Source organism: Calidris pugnax, unplaced genomic scaffold (assembly GCF_001431845.1).
Source record: "Calidris pugnax isolate Ruff unplaced genomic scaffold, ASM143184v1 scaffold123, whole genome shotgun sequence".
Taxonomy (NCBI): Eukaryota; Metazoa; Chordata; class Aves; order Charadriiformes; family Scolopacidae; genus Calidris; species Calidris pugnax.
This window is the reverse complement of record NW_015090876.1, coordinates 506,476-522,815: the sequence shown is the minus strand read 5'-3', so window position 1 is coordinate 522,815 and position 16,340 is coordinate 506,476. Positions and strand designations below refer to the sequence as shown.

General features: G+C 40.1%; 1 protein-coding gene across 1 annotated transcript in view; it reads left to right on the top strand.

The window, feature by feature from the left end:
- SDK1 (sidekick cell adhesion molecule 1) overlaps positions 1-16,340 on the top strand; it is a 411,416-nt gene that overhangs the window by 250,065 nt on the left and 145,011 nt on the right. Inside the window, exons 8-11 of the mRNA XM_014946238.1 lie at positions 8,060-8,143; positions 12,905-13,099; positions 14,350-14,466; positions 15,418-15,585. Of these exons, the coding sequence (XP_014801724.1) occupies positions 8,060-8,143; positions 12,905-13,099; positions 14,350-14,466; positions 15,418-15,585 (564 nt within the window). The remainder of the gene's footprint in view (positions 1-8,059; positions 8,144-12,904; positions 13,100-14,349; positions 14,467-15,417; positions 15,586-16,340) is intronic.

Genomic DNA, 16,340 nt, shown 5'->3' with positions numbered 1-16,340 from the left:
TGGATGTCGTATGCTGGTATAATAAATCAAATTAACGCACTGCACACACTGTAGAGCTTTTTAGGACTTTTAGAATAACAGAGAAGTCTTAGAACAGAGACCTTGAGGTGTTGTAAGCCAGAGCTGATTGTGTAAAGTCTGGCTTTTATGTAATAGTCCCAGTAATAACGGAGCAAGTGTCCTGGAGAGGTTATTGCTCTAGCGATGAGACAAGTCTCGGCGTTGATCAGGATTCACGCACATGCATTTCTGTAGTACATTGCAGAGGGGACTCGGCACGCAATTCCCTACACTCTTGTAGCCTTCTGAAAATACAGTTTTAAAGACTCTGCTGTATGGTCTGTATTCTGCTAAAGCAATTTATAGTAGTTCACGATAAATGAGAAAACAGCCCTTCTCTCTACACGGCTCTGCTCCAGGTTCATTTGTAGCACAGTGTCTCTATTATATTTATTACCTACTGGATGAAGTTTGGTTCCAGTCTTTTTCTTTGTACTCTGCTTCTTAGAATTATTGCCTTGCAGCTTCCCTTCCCTTTAAGGAGCAGAGATGGATTTAACTTATTTATGGTTTTGGTTTAAACTCTTCCTTATTCATAAGATTTTATTGTAACTAGTTTAACTTTGCTGCTATGCTGTCAGATCCAGCCTAATGCAATACTTAAAGCAGCCTCTCGGTTAATGTAGAAGATTCTTAAATACAGTTACAATAAAACTGAGAAACAATCATTGGGGAATCATATTAAACCAGCAGTGCTTGCCTTTCCTTAGTAGCTTATCTGCTCTCTTATTTTTAAATGTTTTATTTATTTCTTATCCAGTTTTAGGGGGCTGTCAGGGAATGAAGTTATGAAAAGGCCTGTAGATAAGAACAAGCAGATGAAAGAAAGCAGAAACAAATTGGTTACCAATTACTTTTATTTCCTTCTGATGGAACAAGACACTTCAGTTGCAGGTGTTTACTCAATGTGTCAGCAAAGCCTGATAGATTTCTTTATTTATGAGTTTCATGAGCTGCAGGATGGATCTCTAATTCTAAACAGGAAGCCAAATCAAAGGATTAGTAGTTAATGCATAACTTATATTCAGCCTTAGAATTCTTGGATGGATCTGGCCCTTGTTTAATTAGTCAAGGGACAGGTTCTAGAGGAAAGTGTAGACAGGATTCAAACCTGAGGATTTTTGCAGTGTTTTCCTCACAGTCTGCTGGAGTAGCACTTACAGAGAATCAAGTACGCTTGTCCATTCGTGTGCATAAAACATTTGGAGCGTGTACGTGTTGATAGTGACCTGATAATGAGCTGTACTGCTTGGGAGAATAACACAGTGTGGACTTAATAAGGTGTCTTGACTAGCAGGAACAGGAAATTGTGTTAATAGAAGAGGTTTGTTTTCAAAATGATTGGGATAAATCAAATACAGACCTTCAATAGTATGGTAATGAGAGCTTTTGTGGATAAATAGAAAAAATATTTTGCCATTAACAGATAGAATAGGGTAGTGATTAAAAGATGCATCAAACAAAAAACAAATACTGAGTTAATCAAAGCTTTTTTTAGAAATATATCAGTCGTTGCCTTTCCTAGCTAAGAGAAGTCACCCAACTTGAGCGTGGGCTTGGATGGTGACAAGAACTTTATTAGGAGGCTGTGAAACGTAGTACAAAGGCATGTTCTCAATTCAAATTATTATTTGTGACCTACTATATCATCTTTGATTTTTTTTCTGAATATTTCTGAGAGTACATCTCAGTTTATAAATTAAAATCACGGTAATATTTGAAAAATCTGAATCTAATGTAATAAATTATTATTGCATAAGCAAGAAGAAAATTGTGTAGTCTTGTGCTGCAGTTTTCTTCTGAATGTGGCAAAGAGCTTCCTGACATCTTCATATTGTTCCAGCAAAGATAAACTGAGGTGGTTCCAAACCTTGGTTTTATTAGCTGCAGTTGTTATAAATTTTTAAAGGGTAGCATGTTCCTCAGTTGGCAGAGTAACAGTTTGGGAAAGATTTGTTGCAGATTAGATAAGAGCACATTTGTTTTATCACTAACAGTTTGAAGATTAAGTAATTTAAGGAGTCTTCTCATGAGCAAACCAATTTGAAAGCTGAGCTAATCTTAAATTCTTTTGCTCCAGTTCTGCAAGTTCCATTAGCGACAAATTGCAAGTCATTTTTAAGTGATTGTTCTATGGGAAATTATGAATTTTAGAAGCTTAAGAGAATGAGGAATGAAACCCTTCCACTACATGAAACCCATACTGCTCTGTAAATCAGATGCAGTCAAAGTAAAATCTGAAGAAGCTGAGGAGAAAAACAATTAGAAGAATGGGCTGGAATGATGAGGTACGGCACAGAACCGAGTGGTGAAGCTCTGGTGGCCTGTCCAAAGGAATAGGATGGAATAAAGCAGCATCACAGTTGAGGGCTTCCCTACTTTTTGGAACAGCCTTGTGCCTGGAAGAAAATTAGAAGAATGGGCTGGAATGATGAGATACGGCACAGAACCGAGTGGTGAAACTCTGGTGGCCTGTCCAAAGGAATAGGATGGAATAAAGCAGCATCACAGTTGAGGGCTTCCCTACTTTTTGGAACAGCCTTGTGCCTGGAAGAACTATATTAATAGACATTTTTCTCATCTTGATGTTTTCTGGGGAGAATTTTTACATCCCAGATAGATTTCTTTCTGAAAATAGGATGATGAGGGGTTGTTGTAGGTCTGAGTGTCTCATAAACGATACCCTGGTTCTCATGAGTTATGGATAGAGCTTCATGGGATTCAGCAAAGCACCAAAAAAATAATAACCTAGGAGGGCCCACCTGTCTGGGCTCTAAGATGAACTGTAGGGCTATTCCTCCTTCACTGAACTTCTCCAGGAGCAAGCAAGGAGATGCAGAAGGGACTTGTTTGTGCATTGCTATCGTTCATGAATTTGCATTGAATGTATATATAACTGCCAGAACTGCTGCTAGCCATGTCCCTACCTTGTGCTCAGGTCTCTGGATGCAATAGCCCTTGTGGCTCAGCTTAGACTCTTTGAAACACTACAAATGATGTCTTGAAAGTGGAAGAAAGACTTTTTCCATGGTGGTTTTGTTCATGTATTATGCTTAAAAAAGACCGTAATGACTGCGTTCACGTACTGTGCATGAGAAAAGAGTTTTCAGGAAAACCAGTATAAAAAGTCTTTGAACTTGCCTAAACTTCAGTTTGGGCTCAAAGCAGAGAAATGTTGACAAGTTTTGGTTTGGCAAGCCTTGGAGGTTCTCGAGATGGGCATAAATGTGTTACCTTGGCCCCAAACACACACAGGACCTATACCACAGTGAACTAATGGGACTTCTGGGAAGTGCAGTTCTGTCCCTGACAATCAGGAGAAGATTTCCTTTGAATTCTGCAACAGGAGATGTGCTCCCTGTGCAGCTGTAAGGTTTGAGAGTGCACAGACTGCAGCTCACAGTAGGGCTAGTACCTAGAAACTTAGAATACCTTTTTTTCTCTCTCTGTTTTAACCTGATATTCATGCAAAGAGAAATCCTGCTTCCAGGAACGTGTTATACCTGCTCATACAATGTGGGTTCTCTCTGTATGTACAGTCTGATCTACTGGCTGGAGTTCTGGACTTTGTACCTACAAGGGGCTCTCAAGTTTCCAGTTCCCCTTTCTTTTCAGTATATTCACCAAATATATTAGTTTATGGTAATGCTGGAGAAAGGCTTCCATGTTTAAGGCTCGATTTTCCTCTTAAATATGCAGGCCTGGATTTGAGTGATGCAGGAATTTCAGCTTTGGAGGAGCCCCTGGGGCTTTCTCTGTTCTTTCTGACTTTCATGTATGTATCTAGGATTAGGTCACACATCTCCAATGCAGCTTGAAGGGTATGTAATGGATGCTGACTGCTATCTTTTGAATGTTAAAATCAGTGACCATATAACTCTGCGTGGGGGAAGTTAGAACAGTATCAAATTTTGCAGGCTCCCGAGGGCTTTGTAGAGAGGCTATCTTTTCAGTCATGTCTGTAGTGCAAAAAAAAACCCTGAAACCCTCAACATCTATTAAAAGCGTGCATTTATATTCAATGATTCTTTCCCCTTTGCTTGTTCTTGACCTTTTAGTTAAGATCAGTCAAACACCAATACGATATCTGAACAATACAGTATCTGTTTCTTTCAGTCTAATATGGGATGTGACCTCTGTCCTTGCACAGCATGCTGCACTGCTGGCAGGGTGAACTCGGTGTAATGGGTCCTTTCCTGGTCTCACCATTGCAGTTCTATAATTTCCAAAAAATTTAAATGTTTGACTTCATACCCACAGACTACTGTCATTCCTAGAAGTCACTGTGTCCGGGGGCTGGTGTCTGGCACGTTATATAGTGTGGAAGACATTGTAATTTCACCACAGATATTAAATTTCAACACATGATTATTGCCTACAACAATAAATGTTCAAATTCATACTGTGTGATTCAAACCAAGCTTTATAAATATGCAGTAGAGTCATATATACAGACAGCCAGAATGCTCCCTCAGAATGCCATCTGACCCCTATAAATATTGCTGCACAACTCTCTCTGATAGTTATTCACCAGGTGGTGCATAGCACCCAAATTCAGATACCCTGAATTTTTCATTTGCAATTTGTGCTGGGGCTACAGGCCCTCAGGCACACACCTGACATGCAGATGATACATCTGACTCATCTGAAGAGCGAGGAGCCTGGTTTCCAGTTGTCTAGCACCTGTAACTAGAGCTCTTTCTTCCCCAGCCTGAATTGTGTTGAAGCCATAGACCCCCACTGCAAGGACCTTTTGAGCATCCATGTTGCTAGTGTGAGACACGTCCATGTGGCAAAGCAGCACAGCTTGCATGGAAATCACTGTTTCATTTCCCTCAAAGCCCTAAGAGTATACCTACATACCTACACCAATACCATTGTGATTCTCTCATACCTTAAATCACCAAGACTTAGTTTTCCGTGTGTGTTAGAGTTGGGATGCCATAGCACCGTTGTCCACGTGGTATTCTAGATCTTCCAGAGTTCCCTTATGAATTAGCCTTTTCTTCCCACCCAGGCTTGTCTCTTTGTTCAGGCAGCAGAACCAGTCAACTAAAAATCAGTAAATTGTAGAGTTGCTTCTGGAAGGTTTTATTTATCTAGGCTTATCAGGCATATGGGCAGTTCTTTCCTCAGCCTCTCAACCCTTCTATACCAATTACAGCCATTGGCAGGGCTTCCAGCTGCTGGAACAGCTGTAGAGTTGAGTTCAGAAGACTTTAGTGTAAGGGAAAAGGTGGGACTGGGCTTGATGAAGACTGGAAATCATAGCTGTTGGCACACCTACACCCTGAAAGTCCTCTGGGAGTTGTCTGCAGCCTTTAGATTGAATCTTTCTGCTGCTCTTGCTCTTTTTCTGTCTTGTCTGCTTCCATTTCTCCCTGCTTCTTTCAAAAAAAGCTGATGTGAATCTTCCTTTTATACCATCACATCCCGTTTGCTAAGTGACAGTTGTCAGTGACTTCAGCTTCCTTGTCAGGTAATTCATTGCTTGATATCTGCTCACCTAAGCATCTCTTAATATAATAAGTTTCTTCGAGGGTGGCATAACAGCCTGTATGGGATTTAAAGCAAGGAGTGCAGCTTGTAGGATGGGATTTTGGGAGAGGCAGTGGGAAAGCAGACTGTATAAATATGCCAAGTATAACTGCAGAAACTGCGTGCAGCAGCAGCACACGGGCAGTGGGCACAGAACCACCAACATCTTTGAGGTCACGTGAAGTGGTTTGCAGCTGGACTGCAGGCCCACGCTGCAGAGAAATCTGCAAATTTATCACTGGGGTGTGACTGTGTTGCTGACCTAGGAGAGAGTTTGAGAACAGGTAGCTGAAGGTTGCCAAGTTTAGAAATTGGCCCGTTAAGATCAGAGTGCCTTAAAAAAAGAGGGTGGAATACGTGCAGCCAGGAACTCCCTAAAAGGAGGAAAATACACTTGAACCTCACTGACTAAAGAGACATCCATAAAAGAAGCCCAAAGTTAGAAGGAAATGTCTGGGTGTGGGGTATGTGTCTGGATGCTGTCTTGATCCTGCACTGCTTTGGCCGCCTTTCCCCTTTGTCTCATCTCACAATCAAATTAAATTGCCACAAAATGAAGGATTCAGATTTTCTTTTGAGAGGTGGACCGTGTGTCCCCAGACAGATACACAGATAAGTAAGGACACTAGGCTAAAAGTTTGGAAGCTAAAAAGATAACATTCTGAAAAGTGGAGAGCAAGGAAAACATCAGACAAGGCTTAGAGGATGCTGCGAGAAGAGTGAGTGTGCTCAGAGTGAAAACATGGACTGAGATGAATTGCAGAGGGCTCAGCAACTTAGTTGATCAAACATGTCAAACACTGTGCCATCAGTGAATTTCAATTAAATGTTCAGCTTTTCAATTTGTTGTTTAGATTAACGCATGAGATCATATGCAATAAATCATCGCTTATTATGCATGTTTATTAATAGCTTTATATTTAGGCAGTGAGGATCAATAATGTTAACACATGTATATTATTAGAATATAATAAATCAGGTAGCTTGTTTTATTGGTTTTGCTGGGTAAATGAGTATTCCAGGCTATTTTGCAACCTCACCACCTCCTCTGCACAGGATTTTGAAGACTAATATTGATTGACTTTATTTGGAATGAATACAGAATTGTAATATCCATTGGTGCTCAAGTGAGTCCCCAGTTCTGTACACTCAAGCAAGTATTTTATTATAGTTAGTGGGACGGAGTGCTGGGAACTGGGGGTCAGCATTCTAATCGGGTGCTTACTGATGTGTACCTGCTGGCAGGGCATGGCATCCCTGAGAAATGGGAGCAACACTTGCTACACTGCAGGTGGTAGCAGGAGAAATAAGATTTTGCAGCATAAAATTATGTGATTTTGTTTTTATTTATGAAAATATTAATGTCCCTTCAATAATACAAACCACATCCCTGGTTTTCAGACATGTTTGGTGAAGAGATTTGAGAGAAGGTCAGCTCAGATGACCTTGGATCTTGTTGTAGCTTACCACATTTTTTTCAGACACACTGGATTTCTTTAAAATGAAAATACAAGTAACTTGTACTCACAAGCTACTTACATTTTATTTTCTGCATTTTCTAAAACTTACCAGTGCCATTGTCTATGCGACAATAGGACTCTAGTTATAATCAAATAAAACGCTTCTAAAAACAGTACTCGGATGATAATTGCATTGAACAGACTATGACAGTTTTTAGTTACCGTGATAATTACTGCAACCTTAATGCCTGTGGGACTTTGACATGATGCTCTTCAATTTTATGCTGCATAGAAGAAAGTGTTACATGACAGCGTACTCTACAATTTCTGGAATCTTGTCTTTGTTTAATTAAACGTCTAATATCTTTTCTTTAGTCCTAATGATAAAGTGTGGATTTTTATGATTATTGCTATAACTTCAATTAAAGCATTAAATCTGTTTGCTTTCAAGAACTAAAACAGTTGGGAAGAATTTTTTTTAATTATGCTGCACCTATTCTCTGATGTCAGTGCTCTGACATGCTATGGCACTTTATTTGACATGCTTCATGCCTTCACGAGGTGGAATTTAGTTTAGATACTGAAGAAAACTATCCTATAAAACGCTACATTGTAAATATAAACCTTTATAAACCTCTCGGGAGAGCCCTTCTGAACGAAGAATTAAAATGTTCCATGATTCAGACCTCTAAAATGAAAAGTAGCTCTGGCTCTGAGTATTAATTTGCAGTGCACACCCCTAAATCTTCCCTTACATTGACTTGACTCTTTGGAATTCATGCTCAGCATAGCAAAAAAACTTTTGGCTTTTTTATGATGCTTTTACTACCAAAGAAAGTACTTCCAAATAGAGGCAAACTTAGACAAACTAGTCCATAACACACTGTATTAAATACAAGGTGCGTGGAGGCTTTATATGATGAATATCTTTAAATCAACACCTATTTTCATTTGGCTGTGGCTTTGTTTGTTTATTTTTCTTTCTTTTCCCCCTTCTAAAGAACCACCATATTTTACGGCTGAGCCCGAGAGCGTGATCTTGGCTGAAGTGGAGAGAGACGTGGACATCCTGTGCCAGGCGATGGGTGAGTGTGCAGACGTGTTCCCTCTTGGATGGGTGATACCTGCGTATCCTGCGCTGGAAAAAGCATCTTATATCAACTTTTGAATGGTTTGAAGCCTCTACGTTATTGCTAATTATCACAGATCCCGGGTACAAGAGAGAGGGATGGCCTTTACCCCTGGAAAATTGGGCACTCCTTGTAGTTTAGTTTGGTTTAGACATGGATAATTTAGTTTAGACACGAATAACGTTCGTGTTTGTTGGGCAGGGTGACTCCTGCTCCTTCCCCCCTTGGTGCCCTGCCTTTGCTTCAGATTTGTCACTATTTAACAGACATCAGTGTCTTGAGCCAGAAAATTAGCCAAGGTGAAAATCTGGTTACGGAGCCCATCATTTGCAATGCAAACAGTCGATATTTTCAACAATTCAAATGTCCTTTTTTCTAGAAATTATGGAATTTTTATACTGAATAGAGATGCCAGTAATTCTGACACCTAAGTGTAGTTAAGAATTCTGCGGGGGGATTATTATCGACAGGCATTTTAATATCATAAAAGGCCTCAAAATGGCTAGAATTCCACCTAAACCAGAATGGTTTTAAGGTTTAGCTCTAGAGAAATAGAGGCACCACCTATTTTAGCACTCCAGTAAGATAGGAGGCCTCAAAGACTTGTGACTAGAGCAGGTTTGTCTGTGTCACCGAATTGCGAAGTGACTTTCGCAAGTTGCTGAACTTCTTGTTGTCTCGTTCTCCCTGACGCTGAGTTTAACAAGCAAGACACATAAAAATGCCATGAGATCCTTAGGTAAATGTACACAACCTTGATTAAAAAACCACTCAAACCTAACTAACAGCTTGTTTGGATGGGTTCTTTCTCCAGATCCAATATCTAGGGCCAATAAAGATGTTCTTTATTGCGTGATTATATTATTTCCACTATGATTTAAGCATTTTGTTATGCTCTATGTAGAGAAGAGTCAGTACTGCCTTTCTAGAAGGAAACATGGGTGTAAGGGTGATCCAGTTGAAATATCTTGAAAAATGTTTCAGTGCTACACGACTATTTGATGAATCTCTGGACTAGACTGAAAAAACCTATATCTGTCTCAAATGTTCTTCATGCATTACAAAAAAAACCCCAAACCTGGAGGAATCAGGGAGAGAAGAGGTTGACTTGTAACTCTTCCTTCTACCCTGACTCTTCCTTTGAGCAGTTGTGCTCCCAAGGGGGTTAATAGGGCACTCAGAGGCATTCTCAGTTGATGAGGTCTTACTGGAGATGTGGGAGCCTGTTTGAGACAAAAGTATTTATTTCTGCTGAACTCTTCCAGCACACGTCTGATGTGCTGAGGAGTGTGGTGCAGGAGCATGGAAACCTGTCTTCATGTGGATTGTTTTTGAGTATCTATAGCACAAGCTTACAAGGGGCAGGTACTAGTATTAAACACAGGGGAGTTTTGATCCGTTATTACACAAATCTGGCAATTGCCAGCATTTAAAGAGGGTAAATGAAGGTTGCTGTCTCCCTGCTCCGAGCTGGGAGTGAGAATAAAGCACTGGGGGAACTGCAAAGCTGCCCTGTGCCTTCCCTGCAAGTAGGAAGACAGATTGTATTTTCCCCAGCCCCATAAAGTCCTCTGCACAAAGCCATTTTGCCAAGTCTTGGTGCACTTTGAATGTGTGAGAGACAGATTAATTTCACAGTATAAGCAGAGATTAACTGTAAATAAAATTGCAACTTGCACAGACCAGCTTTATACTTCCCTGTAATGGAGTTTCAGTGTATCAGACTGCGCAGTAACCGTGCTCTGCTGTATATCTTTCAGCAGTTGCTGATGCTGCCTGCATTTTCAATGGCTTTCCTTTAAATGCTTTTTCTTATTTGCTTATAGAAAGTTTAGGGCTGCAGGCAGCGGTGGTGGTGTCTGGGGAGTGCAGTTAATTGGACTTTAGTTCTACCTGTTTAGACAAGTAGATGGAAAGATGCTTTTGGGATTCCCCAGTAGCCCACTGGGATCTAGAGAAGGTTATAAAAAATAAATAACAAAAATGACACAGTGGATATTTTGAGTCTTTTATCCAGGTTCTTAAGTAAGTTAAATTTGGCAAAGAGTCAAGCATCTGTTCCACAGATGGGAAAACTGAGCCTTGGATTGCATAAATTATTTGCCCAAGGTCACAGAGAAAGTGGCAAAGCCAGAACCAGTCTCAGTTTCCTGCCTTCCCTTCTCCTCCATAACATTAGACCAATTTGTCTGTGAAAAATGAATAGTGCTGCATACATGCTGAGAAATAAGCTTATTTTATTTATTATTACTAGTCTTTTTGGTCACTCTGTAATCTCTCGAACAGTAAGGTAAGGACTGATACTGCTTGGAAAGGTACAGTCCAAAAGGTCTGTAAAGTGTTCTCTTCTGATCATAATTTTTTTGCCAGAAGTGTTTAGAGAGGAAAAGGAACAAAATTCCTTTTGGGGTCGTGGGGAGAGGAAAGGCTGTGGAGTAGGAGAGAGGGGGAAAAGAAATGAAGCTGGCTTTAACTATTTTTATAGCCAAAGAGGTAGCAAAATGATAAAAGAAAATGTGTACAACTTGGAAGACAAATCTCTCTGGGAAGATCACTAAAGCCCAAATGAATACTGCTGACAGGCATCGGAGTGCTTAGATAAGATCCTATTATTCAGACTCATAACTTTGAGTAGAGGAAGATATCCGTAACCGAAACGTAGAAAAATAGAGATGGTAATATTCAGTTTGTCAGCTGAGTTGGTGATAGGAAGGTGTATCTCTCAGTGATTATAGGATTAGAAGGTTTGCTAATACTGTTAGTAGAATGGGATTTATGGAATGACACCAATGTTAAAGGTTTGAGTGTACTGAATGCAGGAATTCATTATTGCCGAGGTGCCTATCAAGTCTAATGTGTGGGAAAATGGAGTTGCTATTATTTAAACTTGAAATCATTTCCAGGCTTCTCAGCATCAGGAGAACTATTCCATTTTGCATCATCTGTTTCCTCATTACTCAGTGATAATTTGTATTTGCCCAGGAGGATTTTTGAGAGATGAATAACACTCTCACCGAGAATTCTGAACATTGAAATTCTGTATATAGTCTGTTGTATGAAATTTAAATTATGCCTATTGCAAGCTGCTACACTACATCTATTCTCTATCAGACAATGCACTCCACATAGTGGATTTCCTTCCTGAGATGATTACCTTCTAGATTACGAGTACATTTTACTTTATCAGCAGAACAAAAGCATCAGTGGTGATTGTAGTAAATGATACATGTTTATAAATGTAACAGCAGCAATTGAATGTTGTTTTTCAATTCTTCCGTGCATTGTTTGTACATTCTTTCCAGGAGTTAATATAGCTTTTGTCTGTATAAAAAGAATAAATTCACTGAGAGAAGATATGAATGGAAGTATAATACAATAGTATTTAACTTCAGGATTTTTAAAATCATAATGATGATAATATAGATCTTCCCGTAGTACTTTCGCTCTGAGAACGTTAAGTTATTGCCAACACTGCAATGAAATTCATCGTCTGCAGATGCTCGATTCATCAGTGACATCCCTTAATGCTTCCATGATACCCTGCTTTTCTCTAGTTGGGCAAATTTCACTCACCCATGGTTTTAAGTCGGTAGTTCCTTGCCTTATTAGAAGGGAATGTGAAGCTCTGAGGTTTTAAGTGATACGTGTTCAAAAATAGCTACCGATTATGAAAATGCCGTGTTTGGGGCTGAGATAACTTAAATCATCTTGATACCCTTGTGATCCTGTGATTATCCAATCACGTAATAAAATACCCACTTCACCTCAGATCCCTGCACAGGAGCCTCAGCAGTTGATCAGTCAGGGATTTCTGGGATGTTAAGATAAAGCATTGTCTGATACGAGCAGTGGGACGGCAACATCTGTGTATGACTCTTCTATGCCCCTGACATCTCTCAAAGAAAAGAGAATCCTGTGCTATATGTATATACTGAATTTACTGCCACTTCGTCCCAGCTGACTGGGATATGACTGCAGCAAAAATATGTGTGAAATAACTGTGTCAGAGTCTGTAGAACGTGCACATGAAAGAAAACAGGAATAAATGCGACTGTAAGTTATATCTATGGTAGGATTTTTGTTTCTCCTAATGTCTGCATTTTTCAAATAACAGGTGAAGCTTGAGAATGAATAAAACTAATAATAATTTAAGCTATCCCATTGTTGGCAACATGTTGTTTGTACATCAGCTCAAACTAAGCTGCCAAATTAGGACTCGAATACAGCCATGTAAGCACTTCATTATTTTTTTTTTATGTGTAATTTGCCATTTCCTTTTTATTTTGACATCTTAGCTACAGAAGCAGAGAAGAATCTTATTTGGGATGGAACAGTCTTATAGACTTGCTGCATTGCCACACTGCTGCTGTTTAAGTAGCATGATTCTGACTTTCAACATGAAATTGCTGTAAACCTTATTTTGTAGTAGCATGAAATATGATTGGGTGAAGAAAGTAATTTGATAACATGTTTTCTCAACATTCCCCCTTTGACTGTTTGCTAGTTTTATTCCCACATGTTCTGCAGTGTATTAGTACCATTGATAATGTAAGATGCAGCCTCCGTTTATCAAAAACAGCTTGTAAAAATATAAATAATTGGAGAAGAAGGATGGGAAACCAGGGATATGACCATACCAGTGCTGGGTATTTTCAGTATCTAAGACATGTTTTGCAAAGACTAATAGTGAAATTATATTTTTTTTATTTTTGATAGGTGTTCCCATTCCCACCCTGGTCTGGTATAAGGACTCTGTTCCCCTCAGCAAACTGGAAAACCCCCGTTACAAAGTGCTGCTGAGCGGGGGGCTGCAGATCCGCGCGCTGCGTCCCGAGGATGCTGGAATCTTCCAGTGTTTTGCCAGTAATAAAGCTGGGGAGATACAGACCTACACCTACCTGGATGTGACAAGTGAGTACAGAGCTGTGATACGAGATCAATGAGTTGTCCTCTCATTTCTGTAGGTGACCCGACATCCATCAGATTTCTCCACCACCCTGTGCTTGTTCAGTTCCACTCACAGAACCTTGATTTTCATCAAGTGTAGCTGCCCTGGCTGTAAGGGACCCCAAAATGCCCTCTGTTGCCTGGACACAATCTGCTGAAGCCTGTAGAAAAACTCTCCATGACTTCAGGGGATTGAAGTGAACTCTCTTATTTCATGCTACAAAAGGAGAATTTAGTGAAAAGAAAAAAAAAAGAAGGGTTAATTGTGAAATAATTTTATCTTTCCTTTATACTTAGATAATTTAGTTCTACTGTAATGTAATTCTGTTCTGAATTTGAGCTACTGTTTCATGATTGTGCATGGCATCATTTCATCTGCCTTTTGTCTACAACTATATTTAGTAGGGGAAAGAATGAAAGTTCAAGTTAAATGTATTTTTTTTTTGCCCAAAAAGTCTGATTAAATGGTTTTGTTAATGAAGTACACTCCTCTCTATGGAAGAATTACAAATCCTAGTAGTCTCTTTTAAAAGCAATTATTAACAGGCATTTCTGTAATAGTTTAACTCTTCTTCAGGAAACTGATTTTTAGCTGAAGAGCAGTTTACATGCACTGACCAGAATTCCTACTGGCCTCAGAAAATAGATCAGCCTGAGTTCAAGATATATCTAGGAAACTGCAGGGGAAAAAAATGTAGTAGAATGCATCTCGGGGAAAATAAGAGAGAAAGAAACTTGGGAAATGTCTTGGATGAGACTCAGGTTCTAAATTCTTTTGGCTGACATTTAAGTTTCAAAGTTAATGCCTTTCTCTAGTTGCTTTTCATCTTAAAGAACTCTGTTATGAAGATGAAAGAAAATAGTTTTGTTTATCTAGATTTCTCAACTTCCCCCCAAACACTCATTTTGAGCTTTATCTTCCTTTTTCTGTAAGCCATCTTACTAGTACATGTATAAGCACTGATAGATTTTTATTTTCCATGTAGGTAATAAACTGAATTAGACAATTCCTAAGAGATGAATAACGAAAGGTTACAGTCACTGCTGAAAGGTTTTCATGTATTATTGTCATGTCCTTCTCCATGATCAGCTCTATAAAAGTGGATGTAAAGTAGTAATAGATAAAAGATAAAAAAAGATAGTGTAAAAGATAATAGGTAAAGGATCTTTCTGATAGTTGATACATTGAGTTTTTTAAATTTTTTTGGTTCTAGACATCAAACCAGCATTTATCCAGCCTCCAGAGGATACCACTGTCACAGAGGGGATGACCGCAGTGCTAACCTGTGAAGTGTCAGGGGCTCCAAAACCTGCCATCTCATGGAAGAAAGGTAGCTGTGGAAAAGCTGTAATCAACGTTTTCTTGTCAGTTCCTATTACTGAGATTCTGTTGATCCATTGAGGGCGTATTTCTTCATTTCTTTGGTTCTGTGAGCAGAAGGTTCATTGTGGGGCTGTTGTGAGCCAGTGGACTGGCTGTTTAATAGTCTTTTGGAAGAACCAGAATCTGGAGGCTGACCTGCTGGAGAGTACCTCTGAGGAGAAAGACCTAGGAGTCCTGTTGGGAAATAGGATGACCATGAGCCAGCAATGGGCCCTTGTGGCCAAGAAGGTCAATGGCATCCTGGGGGGCATCAAGAAGAGTGTGGCCAGCAGGTCAAGAAGGGTCGTCCTGCCCCTCTGCTCTGCCCTGGGGAGGCCCCATCTGGAGCACTGGGTCCAGTTCTGGGCTCCCCAGTTCAAGAAGGACAGGGAACTGCTGGAGGGGGTACAGCAGAGGGCTACAAAGATGATGAGGGGCCTGGAGCATCTCTCTGATGAGGAAAGGCTGAGGGACTTGGGGCTTTTTAGTCTAGAGAAGAGAAGGCTGAGGGGGGATCTGATCAACATTTATACATACTTAAAGGGCAGGTGTCAAGAGGATGGGGCCGGTCTTTTTTCAGTGGTGCCCAGTGGCAATGGAACCCAGAGGAAATGGGTACAAACTTGAATGTAAGAAGTTCCATCTAAACATGAGGAAGAACTTCTTTCCTGTGATGGTGACAGGAGCAAGCTGCCCAGAGAGGTGGAGGAGTCTCCTTCTACAGAGACATTCATAAACCCTCCTGGACACGTTCCTGTGCAACCTGCTCTGGGTGGACCTGCTTTGGCAGGGGGTTGGAAGAGATGATCTCCAGAGGTCCCTTCCAACCCCATGCGATTCTGTGATTCTGTAATTGCTGTGCTTAATCCATGCAGTTTACATGACCCTAATCACGCTGGTTTTCTCTTCTGTGTTTCAGGAAACCAGATCTTAGCCAGTGGCTCAGTCCAGATTCCTCGGTTCATTCTTCTGGAATCTGGAGGGCTCCAGATAACACCCGTTTTCCTTCAGGATGCAGGCAATTACACTTGCTGTGCAGTCAACTCCGAAGGAGCTCTGAATGCTTTTGTGATGCTGACAGTGTGGAGTAAGGATAATGCTTTGTTTCAAGTCTAACTTTAATCAAGTAATAATCAGTTTTTGTTGTATGCTCAGGAAGTTTTTATAAGTAATTATGCTTTTCTGGTTAATAGAGGCACTTGTATGATTTAATAGGAATAATGCATCTATTTTAGGAAACCTCTCACAAAATACTCTTTTTGTTTCTATAATTATGCCTGTAAACTTTTATATTTTGTGAAAGGAAGTGTATTTAAATAGAGGTTCAATCACAATTACAGTTTTACTTGGGTTTTGCCTTGGTGAACCTGGCATTGCGAATCAGAGCTTTTAACTTGTAGATCTGGGTATCTGCAGTTGGTTCCTGCCTGCGGGAGTCTGCAGGCAGCACAGACCAGCCCACGCTGTTGCCAAGGCTGAGGCCACAGTTACAGTGGATGTGATTTTCCTTATACCTTTGTATTTCTTTGTGGCCCTGGGCACTGTTGGAAGCCAAAACCAAAGTAGAGCAGACTTCAGCTCGTCTGTCATGCTACAGATTGGCACGGCACAGGGCAACCCATGAAATGATTTTGTCCTTCACCATTTGCCCTTGATCTCTATTTTTTTTATTTCTTCTATTGGGGAAGAGAGTCTGATCCAACAGATTCACTTGTGTTACTTCTAAGTGAGTTAAATTTAAGTGTAACTTGTTTTTTGCTACTTAAGGTATGAAATAATGATCTCTGAGCTGGGACTAAAAATAATTAAAAGCAGGGAAGATGATGATGATAAATTAGAGAA